The 17,878-nt window shown below is 43.4% G+C and overlaps 1 protein-coding gene across 2 annotated transcripts; it reads right to left on the minus strand.

Annotated features, from left to right (window-relative positions):
- Positions 1-164: 164 nt before the first annotated feature.
- On the minus strand, positions 165-17,485 carry LOC112230373 (UTP--glucose-1-phosphate uridylyltransferase). Of its 2 annotated transcripts, none has more exons than XM_024396643.2 (10): positions 17,313-17,485; positions 14,869-14,984; positions 12,047-12,154; positions 4,410-4,595; positions 3,660-3,793; positions 3,099-3,396; positions 2,580-2,777; positions 2,095-2,337; positions 1,852-1,956; positions 165-639 (listed from the first exon to the last, which is right to left on the minus strand). In XM_024396643.2, the coding sequence occupies exons 2-10, from the start codon at positions 14,965-14,967 to the stop codon at positions 532-534; spliced, it is 1,479 nt and encodes a 492-aa protein (XP_024252411.1). In that variant the 5' UTR covers positions 14,968-14,984; positions 17,313-17,485; the 3' UTR covers positions 165-531. The 2 variants fall into 2 exon arrangements, with proteins under 2 accessions (XP_024252411.1, XP_024252410.1); XM_024396642.2 differs by lacking the exon at positions 17,313-17,485 and adding an exon at positions 16,000-16,180.
- Positions 17,486-17,878: the final 393 nt, after the last annotated feature.

Consider the following 17,878-nt stretch of genomic DNA (forward strand, 5'->3'; position numbering starts at 1 on the left):
GGAGAGATACGTTCCATCCAGATAATTGCTAGTTTAGGGTTGGAGCAAAAACCTACAGGACTAGCTCTCCAGGAACAGGGTTGGAGTGTTGAGATGGGCTCTTCAGAGGCCGCACCTTTATGTGATTTGCCACTAAATTATTCTAGTTTTAAAATCAAGACAAGTTGAATCCATATTGCACTTTATTCAGGTCAGAGTTGGCAACAGAGGCTGTTTACACAGGCAGCCAGCCCGATTCTGATCGTTTTCCACTAATATGCCTTGTCACCAATTAGCTCAGCTCTTTTGTCAGAATTGGGCTGCTTGTGTAAACACAGCCTTGTGTGCTGAACCACAACGCTCATTAGGAGGACTATCCCACCCATTTAAAACTGATTAAAATGACCCTGACTGTGGTCAAGTCTTTCTTTGTAAGCTGCAGATAAATGATCTGAAATGGTAGATCACAGTGAAACCTTTCTTGCTCTAAAACAGTCCTAGGTATAGTTTGTCCTTGACTCTCGTCTGTGCAACTGTCTTGTCCTGAAGGCCTTAGTGGTCGAGGATGCGCAGGTTGCCAGATACAATCTTGTTTTCCAGCACTGCTCCGGCAGGAATATCAATCCTATCTCCGTGATTGGCAATAATGATGACAGTTCCCTGTGGAATGGATAGTGAGGGGACGTAGACAAATGTAACACACAAAATACCTACAGTTGGAGAGAAATGTCAAGCAAAAGTAGCCCAATATCATTTTTCTGTATTCCAAGTAGAGGTCGACACCGATTAATTGGCCAATTCTTTTAGAAATGTATTTGTAATAATGACAATTACAACAATACTGAATGAACACTTATTTCAACTTAATATAATGCAATCAATTTAGCCTCAAGTAAATAATGCAAAAACAAAGTGTTGGAGAAGAAAGTAAAAGTGCAATATGTGCTATGTAAAAAAGCTAAAGTTTCAGTTCCTTGCTCAGAACATATGAAAGCTGGTGGTTCCTTTTAACATGAGTCTTCAATATTCCCAGGTAAGAAGTTTTAGGTTGTAGTTATTATAGGATTATTTCCCTCTATACCATTTGTATTTCATTAACCTTTGACTATTGGATGTTCTCATAGGCACTTTAGTATTGCCAGTGTGACAGTATAGCTTCCGTCCCCCTCCTCCCTGGGCTCGAACCAGCAACACAACGACAACAGCCACCATCGAAGCAGCGTTACCCATGCAGAGCGAGTGACGTTTGAAACGCTATTAGCGTGTGCTAACTAGCTAGCCATTTCACTTCGATTACACCAGCCTCATCCCGGGAGTTGATAGGCTTGACGCACAACGAAGAGCTGCAGGCAAAACGCACGAAAGTGCTGTTTGAATTCATGTTTATCTGCCTACCATCGCTCAGTCAGATACTTGTATGCAACGTAGGACAAGCTATATAATATCTAGTAATATCATCAACCATGTGTAGTTCACTAGTGATTATGATTGTTTTTTATAAGATAAGTTTAATGCTAGCTAGCAACTTGCATTCGCGTAACAGGCGAATGTGGAGTGCAACGAGAGAGAGGCAGGTCGTTATTGCATTGGACTAGGTAACGAAGGTTGCAAGATTGGATCCCCCGAGCTGACAATGAAAATCTGTCGTTCTGCCCCTGAACAAGGCAGTTAACCCACCGTTCCTAGGCCGTCATTGAAAATAAGAATGTGTCAAATAAAAGGTATATAAAAATTAAAAACTGCGCCCAAAAATACCGATTTCCAATTGTTATGAACACTTGAAATCGGCCCTGATTAAATCGGTCGACCTCTAATTCCAAGTAGATACTATGCAATAGGAATGAGTTACCATTTTGGGTATGAAGCCTTTACCTTGAGAGAGACGTTCTTTCCGAAGGTGACGTCTCCTGACACTGTGAGGTGATCCAGTTCTAGCATATCTGGGATGCTCTCAAACCTCATCAGAAAGTCATGCACCTGCAACCATAACAGGTCAAGAACCTATACTAACAATTCAAACCATAAAATAATAAGAATGACTACCTCCAATGAAAATCAAAATGTTTGCCATAATGACTCAACAAAATGCATTCATCTACATTTTGGTTCCATTACCTTGGTGAAAGAGCTGCCCAGCTTGACGTGTGGCGTGGAGGGGAACTCCCTCTTCTTGCTCATGGTGAGCGAGCCGGCGTCCAGGCTGTAGAGGTTGGACATGACCAGCAGCAGGTCCGACGAGGTCTTGACGGGCAGGAAGCGGCTACGGGGCACGTTGACGCCCAGGGCGTTGTCGAAGGCCTTGATAGCGGCGCCCACCGCTGTTTCCAGCTGGATCACATTCAGACCACCGTCCAGCGTCTGGGGAGGAGGTAGTTGAGGGGTAATTGGCTCTAACGTTCAGTGAGCTTGTGCCGGCTATTTAATTGTTATGCAAATCTAATCGTAGGTGAGTTGCCATGGGTGACAGCCAGTATTAATTCATATAAAATGGGATGGTTAAGAGTAAAAACATCAAAGGAAACCCTAAAAAACATGGCTACGAATTAAACAGATACAGGTACCAGTTTTAATTTAAAGACCCCTTTCCCCTGTCCTCTCACCTTAGGGTTGACGATGATCTCCATGTCCATGGTGTTCTGCTCGTGCAGCCTCTTAATGGCGGCCAGTGAGATCCAAAGGTTGTTGGTGTTGAAGATCTTGAACTTGGTGACGGATTTGAACTCGTCCACGTGGGCTTTGGGCACCTGGGCAATCTCCAGCAGACGCAGCTTGTCATCGTACTGGATCAGCGTGCCACCCTGCAGAGAGATTGAGAGGTGTGGCAGAACCATGAGCAGTCAGGAAATGTTTTTAAAAAATGGTAGGCTGTATGCCATTTTACACTGAGGTATAATACATCGCAAAATGGATCATACAATTGTAGGGAATTCCATTTTATCCTCTACCATTGTCGCTTTAGCACTCTTTTTAATGGTCTTACATCTTTTGTCCCAAGGTCCTGCCGAGGTGGGTGGACTCTGACCATCAGCGACATTAACAATTCAATGAACCACCAAGGAGAAAGGAAAACCAGCAGTACCCCTTGCCTGCTTCTAGCTAGCACACAAACCTCTGCTCACCTTGACGTCTGCACGGGTCTTGTCCGTCACCTCCATGATGAACTCGCAGCGCTTGTCTTTGGGCTGCGTCATCAGGTGGTTGAGGATGAACAGGTCCACGGTGGCACCCAGGTTGTCTATGTTGGACACGAAGATGTACTCCTTGCCCGCGGCGATCAGCTGGTCCAGCAGGCCGGAGTTGTAGAAACTGGCGTAGATGTCTCCGTGGCCGGGCGGGTACCAGGCGTCGGCGTGGTCGCCGTGCATTCCCAGGTCCTTTGCCACGGGCAGCAGGGACTCCTTGTTGATCCTCGGGTATCTAGAGGGGCAGGAGGAGAGTTTTAATAATGTTCATTTACCTTTATCTACACAGGTAAGTCAATGAGAACTGATTCTTATTTACAATGACAACCTGTCAAGTGAGGTAGAGGTGAGAGAGAGTGAGATGGAGGAGTGTAAAAAGAGGGAGAGGATGTTCAGGAAAGAGTTAAGGAGGATCGTAATAGAACAGGATCATGTCCAGTACAGAGAAAATGTTTTCGAAACATTCTGTAGGTGCGGACATCTTTGTGCGTGTGTTACCTGCTCTGGTTGAATGTGTGGATGTGCACCCGGTGGTGTGTGTACTTCTGCAGGATTTTCTTGGTGTCCTCGTCTGTGTTGAAGGAGTTCATGAGAACAAGAGGCACATCCACGTTGAATGTCTTGTTTAAGTGCTGAGAGGGAAGGCATTTATTTTTTAAATTATTTGTAACCCCTTTTTCTCCCCAATTTTGTCATATCCAATTAGTAGTAAGTTAGTCTTGTCCCGTCGCTGCAACTCCCATAAGGACTCGGGAGAGGCGAATGTCGAGACCCGTGCATCCTCCGAAACACAACCCCGCCTAGCCGCACTGCTTCTTCACACAATGTACGCTTAACCCGGAAGCACCAATGTGTCGGAGGAAGTCGCTAGAGCGCGATGGGACAAGGACATCCCGGCCAGCCAAACCCTCCCCTAACCCGGACGACCCTGGGCCAAATTGTGCGTCGCCCCAGGATCTGTAGTAACGCAGCTAGCATTGCAGTGCTTTAGACCACTGCGCCACTCAGGAGATATTTTTATGACTGGAGTTTGGCTCCCAAATAGTTTTTTTATCATACTGTAATTTCCTCCAAATTATGTTGAATGTAGAAATGGAAAGAAATGAATATCTAGTACTACAATAACTAGCTCTAGTTAACATTGTCTCATACTGAATATTTGTATATCTTAAAAAAAAAAAAAAAAATTAAGTGTTATGTTCTCTCGGACCAAAAATAGTATACTACATACAATATAATATCCTCTACCTCTATCTGATGGACGGTGAGGTCCAGGAAGGTATTCTCATTGCGGACACTGATGACACTCTTGGGGCCTTTGCAGCCCATGCTGGTGCCCAGGCCTCCATTGAGCTTGACCACCACCAGCTTGTTGAGGCTGGCCGCTACGCTGTCCGGCAGCGCCTGGGCCTTGATCTTATCATAGGGGTGGATCTGCAACAGGGAGGGAAAGAGGTGCAGGTCAGATACTGGGAGTAGCCTGAAGATTATGATCACTTTCCCAAAAATGTAGATGTTTACACATACTGGCAATGTTAGAATGCTTCAGTGCAGGCCCTACGTTCCTCCATTAACAAAATAGTAAGTAAGTTACACAGAAATGACAATTTGGCAGATTTTCAATTAAACAAATGGGGAGGATCCAGAAATCTGTTTAGGATACAGCAATGCTTTGCAGTTTGGTTGTTTTCAACAGCAACAAAAAATATCTAACCAGGTCGGCAAGTTGAGAACAAGTTCTCATTTCCAGCTGCGCCCTGGCCAAGATAAAGCAAAGCATTTCGACACAACAGAGTTACACATGGAGTAAAACAAACACAGTCAATAATACAGTCTATATACAATGTGAGCAAATGAGGTGAGAAAAGGGAGGTAAAGGCAAAATAAAGGCCATGGTGGCAAAGTAAATACAATATTGCAAGTAAAACACTGGAATGGTAGATGATAGTAGATGAGTGTGCATAGTAGAAATAATGGGGTGCAAAGGAGCAAAATAAATAAATACAGTATGGGAAGAGGTAGTTGTTTGGGCTATTTATAGATGGGCTATGTACAGGTGCAGTGAGCTGCTCTGACAGCTGGTGCTTCAAGCTAGTGAGGGACATAAGTGTTTCCATTTTCAGCGATTTTTGTAGTTCGTTCCAGCCATTGGCTGCAGAGAACTGGAGAGACAGCCAAAGGAGGAATTGGCTTTGGGTGTGACAAGTGAGATATACCTGCTGGAACGGGTGCTACGGGTGGGTGCAGCGAGCAGAGATAAGGGGGGACTTTACCTAGCAGCGTCTTGTAGATAACCCACTGGCTACAGGTTTGGCCACGAGTATGAAGCGAGGGCCAGCCAACGAGAGCGTACAGGTCGCAGTGGTGGGTAGTATATGGGGCTTTGGTGATAAAATGGATGGCACTGTGATAGACTGCATCCAATTTGTTGAGTAGGGTGTTGGGAGGCTATTTTGTAAATGACATCGCCAAAGTCGAGGATTGGTAAGGTCAGTTTTACAAGGGTATGTTTGGCAGCATGAGTGAAGGATGCTTTGTTGCGAAATAGGAAGCCAATTCTAGATTTAACTTTGGATTGGAGATGTTTAATGTGAGTCTGGAAGGAGAGTTTACAGTCTAACCAGACACCTAGGTATTTGTAGTTGTCCACATATTCTAAGTCAGAACCGTCCAGAGTAGTGATGCTGGACGAGCAGGCAGGTGCGGGCAGCGATCGGTTGAAGAGCATGCATTTCGTTTTACTTGTATTTAAGAGCAGTTGGAGGCCACAGAATGAGAGTTGTATGGCAGATCCACCTGACAGGTGTGGCATATGAAGAAGCTATAAAGTTATAAAATAATACAATAAAATAAAATTAACCTGACCAATGGGGTAACCACAGAGAAAGACTCAACCTTCCGACTGCTATATCAATCCCTGTGAAAGTTGGATCTTCAGTTCAGCATTTGACAGCTGGGGGCAGTATTGGGGTTGCTCAAGGCAGGGGGGTGTGTGTGTGCTCTGTTTTGGAGCGTAGGAGGGGTGGAGAGGGGGAGCTGGCATCACTCCAGACTCCCATTATGTAACAGTGCTGTTCAGTGAAGCCATGACAGCAAAACCCAGTGGTGGGGATAAAGTACATCCTCACACAGGGACTGAGGGGAGAACAAAACACCCCTACAGAAAATATCACCCCTGTCATAGGAGGGACAGCCACAAAGGCTGTAGCAAAGTGTTAGAGGTAAAGGATGACGCTGGTGTTAATTATGTATCTGGTCAGCGTTTTATTTGTGTATCAATATTGCATACTGTATCTTCATGCCAAATTAAAAACATGGGTCCAGAAATAGATTTGTCCAATAGGAAAAAACAATAGGCCCACTATATTTCATTCTTGTAGGCCTACATCAAGGTACAGCAGTAGCCTGCATAATTGAAAAAGGGCAAACTGTTAATATGGTATGTTTTACTGTGGACTGAATACAGGGTAAGCCAGATGTGGTATAGTCAGACTGTGGGTATAATTCACTTCCATTTGAATTTCCTTTCCTGTACTTCCAGTCATTTAGAATAATTCCCAGGGGGAAGGAACCTGCCCTCTGGCCTTTACTGGCCCTGCTGTTGGCAAATGGAAAGATGACAGATGTACAACACAAGAGGACAAAAAGGACAGGGAGTAATTATAGACTGTGTGTGTGTGTGTGTCACACTCAAGACCTTAACTCTTACACAATCCGTTTTACACTCTGCCTTCAACTCTCAACTTATATACACACCTAACTTTACCTCCCTCCCATCGTGGTCAAATGCATAGACAGACGCAGGAGAGTATGATGGGAGTGTACGATGACACCTCCTGCACTACCTTTACACACACACACACTTCCTGCACCGTCAGAGGGAGGCTACAGTTTCAGAGTTGGCATGGTAACAGGCAGCCAGGCCTCTTCCTTACCGCTCACCTTCATGAGACGAACCATCGAGATGAGTGCGACCATGAAGGAACTCATCCCACAGATAGGCCATTTCAAATCTAGCTTACAAATCTGATTTCCCAATGCTATGGGCAGTGTTCTCCAGGACCAGACATATTAGGAGAAAGCCTAGTCCTGCACTAAAAAACATGTTCAATGGAGACTCACCATTGAAAGTGGTGGGCTACTTCTTACTAGTCACTCCTGAGGGGCGCAGCGGTCTAAGGCACTGCATCTCAGTGCTAGAGGCGTCCCTACAGACCCTGGTTCAATTCCAGGCTGTATCACAACCGGTCGTGATTGGGAGTCCCCAAGTGCGGCGTACAATTGGCTCAGCGTCGTCCGGGTTAGGGTTTGGCCGGGGTAGGCCGTCATTGTAAATAATCATTTGTTCTTAACGGACTAGCCTAGTTAAATAAAAGATAGTATATGAGGCAGATTGTACACACTCTCCCAACAAACCCAATTTATTGTTTTACAGTGTGTACTGTATTCAGTGTGTATGGACTATTGGAAAATACACAAAGCAACGTGTAAGACACAGGAATGGGGAACTCCTTAAGAAAAAACTAAAAGACACGTATTGGTCCATTGCCAGAAGCTACAACGTGAGTTGTTGTTAGGCAGAAGTTTCAAAACACTTTTATAGCTCAACTACTATTAGGCAAACTATCACAACCATAGCCCCCTTTTAAATTAATAGGAGTCTGGAGAGCCATGTCATTCTACAATTATACTCCCCTCAAGACATACAGTCTATAATAATCTTCAATAAAGGATTTAACAAACAACATTTAGGCTTCATGTTAGTCCCCATTTGACATTACCAAAGACCTCACAACTCTCTCGTGTCAGAAAGTCACGTCAAGATTTGGGCCGGTCCAATCAGTAGCGGAGTAAAATCACAAGGGAAGCCAAGCCAGAAAATAAATGCCATATTACAACCTGTTTTCTGATATTTGCCTTGTTTGCTCTATAACCTTGTTTGTTCATGCGCCTTGCGAACGTGATGCACTATACATACAAAAGTACGTGGACACCCCTTCAAATTAGTGGATTTGTCTATTTCAGCCACACCCGTTGCTAACAGGTGTATAAAAATCGAGCACAGGGGTACAATGTATGAATTTATGGTTCGATCAGAATTGGCGTTATAATCATTGGCCAGTACGGAAAATCAAGTAAAACCACAAGTCCAAATCCTTCTGAACAAAAATATAAACGGAACATGTGTTGGTCCCATGTTTAATGAGCTAAAATAAAACCTTGCAGACATTTTCCATATGCACAAAAAGCTTATTTCTCTTAAATGTTGTGGACAAATTTGTTTACATTCCTGTTAGTCAGAATTTCTCCATTGCCAAGATAATCCATCCTGACAGGTGTGGCATATCAAGAAGCTGATTAAACAGTATGATCATTACACACATGCACCTTTTGCTAGGCCACTCTAAAATGTGCAGTTTTGTCACAACAATGCCACAGATGTCTCAAGTTGAGGGAGTGTGAAATTGGCATGCTGACTGCAGGCATGTCCACCAGAGCTGTTCCCAGGGAAATTAATGTTAATTTCTCTACCATAAGCCACCTCCAACGTTGTTTTAGAGAACTTGGCATTACGTCCGACTGGCCTCACGACTGCAGACCACATAAGCATGTCAGCCCAGGACCTCATCCGACTTCTTCACCTGCGGGGCCATCTGATGAAACTGAGGAGTATTTCTGTCTGTAATAAAGCCCTTTTGTGGAGGGAAACTCGTTCTGATTGGCAGGTCCTGGCTACCAAGTGGGTGGGCCAATGCCCTCCCAGGCACACCCATGGCTGTGCCCAGTCATGTGTAATCCATAGATTAGGGCCTAATGAATTTATTTAATTTGACTGATTTCCTTATATGAACTGTAACTCAGTAAAATTGTTGCATGTTGCGTTTATATTTTTGTTCGGTATAGGAAAGGGTCCATTTTAGCTAGCTAGCCACTGGTTGGACAACACAACAAGATTAAACAAATCAAGTTTCTGTCAATGATGTATTGCTTTTGATGTGATTAGGCTGAAGCCAAGTATGGCTATTTTAATCAAGGGAGGCCAAATGCTCGCTGGCTTCCCTTGCACTCAATGCTACAGGTGGCAACAATGTCATACTCTTTTTGACCAGACAGCATCAGATAGATAGTCTACACATAGACAGAGGGCACTGTTTCACTCGCTCATATGCTTTCTCTGGTGTTGGTACATTTGAGGTAAGCCTGGCTACCCTTGGCATCCATGAATACACGCCACTGGGAATGATACCAGTATTGGGATTTTTGTTCCATGGCAAACATGAAAACACGAAGCCGAACAAACACTTTGGTCCTTTAAAACCTGCTGTATGTAAAATGTGTGCTTGAAAAAATAAATGTGACTCTGGATGACACCATACTGACGCTCGTTTACAACATTAAGGCTGTTTTCCTAAATAATTTAAATACGCTTCGAGTTTTGTTTCCTTGCCATGATCACCATGAACAATTTGCTCTCGAAGACATACCAATGTTTCTTAACTTACGGGGATCCTTCCCAACATACAACAGTCTCTCATGGCTGTGTTGGAGCCAAGACCACACAGCGTTTTGAAGGTGTGGGTTCTCCATCGTCAGTCATAACACAGCACAATAAGATGTGTTTACCCAAGTCTGGGCTGTTGAGGTGAGGTGCCATTACTCTCGATGACAAACAGGTTACTTTCATTGCGAGCTATGTAGTTCTCTTTACAAAGGCAAAGCCACCTATTATTAGGAAACCATTTTTGAACATTTGATTTGGCTTCCTGCGCGATCTTTCAAGAGAATTTCTGTCGCTCGAAGTCATAAGGGTTCAGATAGTCCATGGTTTTCTGGGGATCTAACCGAGTTAATTCATGAAAGAAATGTGGTTTGGGCCAAAGTAAGACAGTCCAATCTGGACTAGATTTAGAGAAGGGAAACACATATCTCACTTATTCATTAGTCAGAGTTTTACTAGAGTGAAACAGCAAAGAACCTGAATAATCCCTTTAGAATGTGGAAAACTAGCAAATCAAAATGTGTACAGGTTGATTGTACAATGTCTGAAATGCTTCCTATAAATACTGTCGTGCCGCAAGGTTCCATTCTTGGGACGTTATTATTCGCTAGGCTACTCAAAATGTAGGGTTCTTTCCAAGCACTTAGCTAGCTGATGAAGCATTAGAACTACTAAATGTTGAGACTGCAAACTCGACGTGCGTATTAGCAACCATGGACTTCAACCATTCAAACTCTGCAAAACAAGCAATATTGACCTATGAGCAATTACATAACTGGGAGGGAATGGAGAATCTGTGGGAATCTGGTAGAGAAGTAGACCGTATCCATCGGATAATAGAACACCACTTTGCATGGACTGTTTTTTGTGAGATTCACTCAATTAGGTACATTAACTCACAAGTCAACATTGTGCAGATTTACTGCAGAAGACTGACATTACTGTTATATCGGAGAAGCGATTAACCCTTTCAGAGCCATACAGCTTCTGTCGATAACAAGAAATACAACACGATGAGATTTAACTCATAAGAACTTGAACAACCGAGTTGTTTGAACTTAACACAACTTCAAAACTCAAGGTCTCCAAGGTGACCTTGTCTCGATGTCACAAGTGCGGAACGAGTCCAGAGACGGTTTCAAATTCCCTACTTACGGTCGTGACCATGAACCACGTCCCAAAACGAGACTGTCCAATGACGGTCCTACAGTGAGGCTGCTAGAGCAGATAGGATGACACACCCACCCATGCACATGGGTAGCAAGAGTGTAAACTTGGGCTCGGGGCAGGGTAAGCCAAATATCACCCCAGGCCAGAATCATGCTCCCTCAATGCTGTGCTTTTGAATGCTGGAAAGGTCAGGCTATTTAAAGGGTAACCTATGAGATAGGGGTTATTTTGGGAAGGGGGGGGGTGTCAGGCTCTGAGATACTGAAATGTCACCCAGGTGATAAATAGCTGGCTTGCTTTGGCCCACAGCTACACACAGTGTTCTTGGATCTTGGTTACCTCGTTTCAGTTCTGTTGGTGTGGGGTGCTTGTTTCCATCCCTTACTATGTACTCATTAAGATCTGTGGGCTTCACGTGCTTAGGAATGTACCGACTCACAAACAAGGGTGTTGAACCAATTACCAACTGGATGTAGCCTTCCTGCATGTGGCCCAAGTGTTCCATGGGTCAGTGGTTCCAGCCCAGGTCTCCCTGAAACGCCCCCCTCGTTCCTTTAAACGGAGTCTACCTCCTGTCACCATAGGCGTAGTCTCTTGTCCAGTACTCAAAACGCTAAGTTCTCAGACGTTTTAGACTTGGGAAAAGCCCATGCCCCAGTGACCCTTCAGATGTAACACTCCCTCTCTGACTGGAGCCTCAGATGTTCCAGTCAGCTGGGGGGGACTCTCTGCTGCAGGACGACAGGACCACAGCATTCTGCCCCCATAGAGCCAGTGACACTTGACAGCCACTAAATCCACAGCTCTCATGCTCAGTTGAAAGGGGCCACGTTGGCATCTATCTGTTCAGATGGGGGTGTGGATGCTCATTGTAGAAGAGGGCTTTGGCCTAGAGATCCAATCTCATCCAACATGCAGAGATGCTACACTCAAAACAGTGTTTGAGAGTTTGTGGACTAGCACTAAATATGCAACAAAGTTGATTAAAAAAACAAAAGAAACTACAGGTCAGACAATCCCTTGTACAAGAGGGGCAACATGAAAATAGGACTGCACCTGCAGAAACAATGGATTTCCAATGGTAAGGAAAGGAACCATTTTCAGACATAGGCTGATCTGTATGACAATGTCTTGTAATTTCTTATGCAAATTAACAAATGCCTAAGCTTTCAGCTTGTGGCGTGTAGACAACCAGGGTTAAAATCGAACTACTCACCAGATCCTCTGGGGGCTTGTGGATCTTGTCCCATTTCACAGAGGGTCCTTTTACCTGGAGGAATCTGTGGAAGAGGTTCTTAAAACCCTCAAAGTCCTTTTTGGAAATCTGAAACAGAAAGTGCCAAGGCTCAGACTTTGAATGGACGCAAATGATCAAAATCCACATCATATATTCATAAATCGCATCCAATTCACACGCAAAACATAGCTTGATAAAAGACACACTATTGAAATCATAACATTACTAAAGCCTAAAACGGTGTCTCCCAAACCTCTAGTAACTTCAGCCATCTCCATTTATTTGATGTATTCCAGAACCAGCACACCTGATTCAACTATTTATGTTTTTATTACAGTCATATATAGCAGTCAGTACAAATCCATGAGCATACAAAATATTAATGGATATGAGTAACATTCATTTATATATTTTTTTTTTAACAAAAATCTTAATCAATAACATCCTGTGGTCTTAAAGAGAATAATTAACCAATGAGCAGAAATATGGGATTGGTAAACTAGACTTTGGTATAGTCAGTTTGTTTTGAATGCAGGTGTTCCTGCCTGTCACTGTGATTCAGTCAAGGGTTAGCCAGACTCTGAATTGAGATTTTAGGAGGCTGACAGCGGGTTAGGGACAGCATCTGAAGTGCCTCAGTATAGCTGGAGTATCCACCTAGGATGGTGCTGCATACCCTCTTCTGAATACGCTCCAGGTCACCAGACTGGGCCTGGGTCAGTGAGCTGTGTCAAGGTGGAGTGGCATATTCCAGGGTGGGGCGTCTGTAGTCGGTGTAAATGCTAACCAGGTCTTCCTGTGGCACATGGAACCTTATAAGGCGGCGAAGGACAAAGAGTTCTCTGTTGCTCCTGGTTACCATAGTAGCAACCTGCTCGCCCCATTGTACGTCTTTCTGTACCATTACCCCTAAAATCTTCACACAATCACACACTGAGTTCCTGGCCCTCAAGCCGAAGAGGGCACAGGACCAGATTTAGATCGCCAACAAATTTCCACCTACTTTCGACATCCCGGGCTGCGCTGTTTATGACTGAAAGGAAGATGAGGGCACAGAAGAGTTCCTTGTGTCACACCTCCAGTCGGCTTCAAGTCTGATGATTAGTAAAACATTTGAATCAGGTGTGCTTGTACTGGAATATAGTACCACAGTATGAGTCATAAAACCTAGTGGTCAAACAGGGAAATGGTTTTGATAACCGTGTAAATCTCTCTAGGACAAGGTGACTTTTATCAATATATTCACCTGTATTTACCCCCCCCCCAATTTTTTTTTTTTTTAAACGCTAATTAGCTGCCAATGTGGCTGTCATTAAGAACTACAAATTACATGATCTGGACGAGACTGCTGAATTGAGGCAAAGGTAAGAATCTGTGGATTAGCTTTCTAATGTTAGCTAAATGTAGTAATTAATAAAATTGGCTACATTTCTTTAAATGGACAATTCTGTGAACTATCTTGTGCAAGTTTTAAAATTGACATAATACCTGTTAGCAAAGGTGTCCGCTAGCAATGACGTGTAGGAGCTTCCAGGGATTTGTAGTTTTGCATGATGTCTACTTTGATGCTAATTAGCATTTTCGAATTTGAGAGTAAATCCAGACAAATTTATTGATTAAAGTCACCTTGTCCAAGAGAGATTTACATTGTTATCAAAAGCATCACGCCAGTGTAAGACTACATGAAACATCCCTTATTTTAAGTGCTTCTAAAATCCCCTATGGGGAAAAATGAATAGAAATACAATTGGAACCATGTCCATGGTTTTATGGGTATTATGACACCTCCACAGTGGGGCTCTATAGACCAAATCAAATGGGGCTGGTGGAGGTTATTCAAGAAAATGCTGGCCTGACCAAACCTATAGCAGCATACACAGAATTGTTTATTTGATGTGCCATATAAGCTACATCTGAACTCAATAGTTCTATTCCAAATGATATGCATCATTATTGCTCTAGTCTGTTGATGCAGTCTGTTTGGTGACGCGTAGACTTTCATCCTCTCCTGCCCACTCCCTATAATCAAAGCATTCTGCCCGCAACCCTCCTTTCTGACCTTCGCTTAATGGCTTTCATGTCCGTTTCAGTTCAGTGTGTTCTAAATGCCCCCATTGGTATAATCATTAGAACTCCCACCTAGCCCATCTCACTGTTCATTCCTCAACCCTCCGGGCTCCTTAGTGGGTTTTAATTGCGTTTCTCCCCCCTCCGCCAACTAACTTTAATGTGATGCGTTTGAAGTGAAACCAGGAGGAGTGTAAAAAAGGAACCACTTACTCTAAAGAGTGAATGCTTATCTTGTAAGCTTTTGCCATCATGCCAAAGTTAGCAGTAGCAATGCTAACTGCATACAAATGGTTTGCTAAGCAGGGAGAATTGTCTTTCCAGTTTCTGGGCAAATGGGTTGTTTTTAATGGGTTGTGCGCTGTGCTTGTTGGATAGCGTGGTAATAGCTGATGCTTTGTAAGGTGAGGGCTCAGTGGTGAGGAAAAGTGACAATGATTTCTGTGGGAATGTATGGCCTACATCATATATAGAGAAAGGGTTTAACATCAAGCCTGCTGGGGCTTAAAGTAAACAGAGGGGGGGCAAAGAGTGGGGAGATGAAAAAAATGGGGAGAGGAGCAGAAAGAGGTATAAAGAGTGAATCCATGTTGTGAAATCGTGAAGTGTGTGCATCTGTGTTTGACCCATCGAGAGACACACGGGTCATTCACCATCCGGTTACCCTCTCAGAACTATGTCCTCACTCCTCCAAAACATGCACCAGGTACTCTCGCTCCAAACCCCAGGCCCACCTCCTGCTCAGCCCCCTTGGCTGTGGTCAGCAGCTTCTCCAGCTCTTTGTGCATGGTGGTCTCATGCTGCAGCCGCAGCTTCTCCTGAAACTCTGCCATCCCGGCTTTGCTGATATCTGCCGGGAGAAAGGAGAGAAAGAAAGCGACAGAGGTATTTCATCATTCAGTCCGCTTGAACCATTCGAAACAATCAAAGAGTATGAGGCCAAAGGAGAGAAAGGAGAGAATGAAAGGGAGAGGGAGAAGGCTAAGTTTGTTCATTCTGCTGGAACCATTCAAAACTATCAGACAGAGGATAAGGTCAGTTTAAAGACGTTCTGTCATAAAGCCTTCTTGACACTACTGCATGCCTGTGTTCGAATGAGCGAGGCGGCTTGTAGTCATTAAGCAAGCAAGCACATTATTTTACAATAGGTGAAATGGAACATTGTTACATATGATGCCATGAAAATGTCTACCCACATAATGCTTATTGGATCTATTTTAATGATCTAGAATTTTCTTCCTATATCCATTATGCCATGACCAAGTCAAGCCTATTGGGTCAATATTATCATATATATTTTTTAAAGTCATTTAGCAGATGTACTTGTCCAGAGGGACTTATTAGGGGCAATTAGGGTTTAAGTGCCTTGCTCAAGGGCACAGAGATTTTTCACCTAGTCCGCTCTGAGATTCGAACCAGCGACCTTTCGGTAACCTCTAGGCTACCTGCCCCTCCATTATTGAACCAGTCAATTGCGATTCGTTCACCCTGTGTTCAATACAGGATTTATTATGTTAAGAAAATAGACATAGCAGCAACCAAGCTCTGGGTACAATTGACATGCAAATCACTCAAGATGAAAATATCCCCCACTAAGAGATTGGTAGCCTAATTTGGCAATTCCCAGTATTGCATAATACCGATGTGGAGAAATCTATATTCTCAGTAGCCTAAATTCAACACATCAGAAATATAGATACGTAAAAAGAACGCACTGCCTTCTAAAAAGTTGAAATCATTAAACACTAAAAAGAGAAGTCAAGAAGTGACTTATTGTCATGGAAAAGATAAGAACTGTCAAGAGCAATCAATAGCAATGGGAAAGTAGCCATCTGACTCATTACCGACAGGTACAGAAAACTTACCATCCAAAACAGACATCTTTGGACGTATGACAAAATATGTGCCAAGAAAATGTATCCAAATAAGATTCCAAAAGCCTAGCCTATAGTCGTCGAGCAAATATTAGACATCGTTCAATAAAAGATAAACATCAATGGCTTGACACCAGACACCAGTGACAGCCACTGGCGCTTGAGAAAATGAACTGCAGTCCCAAGAAACAATGTATCAATCCATCAGTAAACCCGACACCACCCATTCTCAGTTCGCAGTTCGCCCACCTCTTTTGGGTTTCCACTAGATAGCACAGCTACACAAATAGGCTACATTGTCAACATTTCTGGGGAAAAAACATTGCTTTTTTTGTGTTAATTTAAGGTTTGGCACAAGGTTAGCAGTGTGGTTAAGGTTAGGTTTAAAAATAATATTTTAAGAAGAACAATTGTAGGAATAGGCGGAATTTAAGACTTGGTGGATGGCTAGTGACGACCCCTCTTTAGCAGGAAACAATCGCAAAATATCTCACAAACGGAACTATTTTATTTAACTAGGGAAGTCAATTAAGAACAAATTCTTATGTACAATGACGGCCTACCCCGGCGAAACCCAAACGATGCTGGGGGAATTATGCGCCGCCCTATGGGACTCCCAATCACGGCCGGCTGTGATTACAACCTGGATTCGAACCAGAGTCTGTAGTGACACCTCTAGCACTGAGATGCAGTGCATTAGACCGCCTGACGTTATTTGACAAGTGCTTGCCAGCTGATATGTCCGATGTTTTTATGTGGGCTACAGTACCTACATGTAAGCCCTATAGCAAAGCAGGCAGCCGAGAGAGCTAGGAATTAAATAGAATATTTAGTTAATTTATTATGGAACACGCATCTCTGGTCAGATCCATACGCACATACTCGTTGCCAAATATGTTACGTTAGAGGCAAATACATGATTCGTCCACATTTCCCCATAACGCAGTTTCTTGAATAGCAGAATATCATCATAGCCCTTCTATAGCATGGTTGGTCCTACCCCGCCGCTAACAGGCGGCTGTTTGGCACGCTGGCGTATGGTTCATACATTATTTGTATTGATTAATTTGACCCTGGATTGACTTTAGCCACACGATTCGCTATCTTGGCTACATGCCCCGGTAAACTTGGGAGACGAAGTGGCAGGGGCAAACTAGCCATTCTGCAGCAGCGGTAGCAACGAAGATATCCATGCCAACAGCCAATGTTTTTGTTTAAAAGGCTCTAGTAGTGCATTTTACATCACAAGCACCACGTTTTCAAGCATAATGTTTCAAACGTCATTCATTGCATTGGCTACCCACCTGATGATAATTATTTTGACATCAATCCACCAAAGAACTCCAAGGTGCTTGGCTACTTTAGCGAGCTGGGTTTCGGCCTGTGAAACAAGTGAAAAATTAACACTTTAAAATGTACATTGTCACCGTCCTGAGGAGTATATTTATTTTGGACAGGTTTCTTGCACCACGCGATGCCAAATGAAGGCCTGTCAATGGGGGCAAACGATTGGTGAGTCAGTGGCCAATCAAAGCATGCGAAAATCCACTTACCCCAATCAGAATCTTGTTCACGAGGGCGGACCTGAGCTCTTCCGACTCTTTCTCGCTGACTGTGCATATTTGCCTCTACAGTTTATTCATCTATAGAAAATATTTGTTCTAACAAAGGCTCGCCATCAAAATAAAAAGCATGACTCTTAAATTAAATGATTGACAAATGACCTAATCAAATCAAATCAAATTGTATTTGTCACATGCGCAGAATACAACAAGTGTAGACCTTCTGGTTAAATGCTTACTTTACAAGCCTTTAACCAACAGTGCAGTTCAAGAAGAGTGAATAAAATATTTACCAAATAAACCAAAGT

The sequence above is a fragment of the Oncorhynchus tshawytscha genome, linkage group LG32, assembly GCF_018296145.1.
Source record: "Oncorhynchus tshawytscha isolate Ot180627B linkage group LG32, Otsh_v2.0, whole genome shotgun sequence".
Lineage (NCBI taxonomy): Eukaryota > Metazoa > Chordata > Actinopteri > Salmoniformes > Salmonidae > Oncorhynchus > Oncorhynchus tshawytscha.

What these genes read in the sequence shown, in the direction of transcription:
- LOC112230373 (XM_024396642.2), bottom strand. An exon ending in CACACATTCAACCAGAGCAG is followed by an intron (nt 3,397 to 3,659) that starts GTAACACACGCA and finishes CTGCCCCTCTAG; the next exon opens with ATACCCGAGGATCAACAAGG. An exon ending in TGGGCAGCTCTTTCACCAAG is followed by an intron (nt 1,957 to 2,094) that starts GTAATGGAACCA and finishes TTATGGTTGCAG; the next exon opens with GTGCATGACTTTCTGATGAG.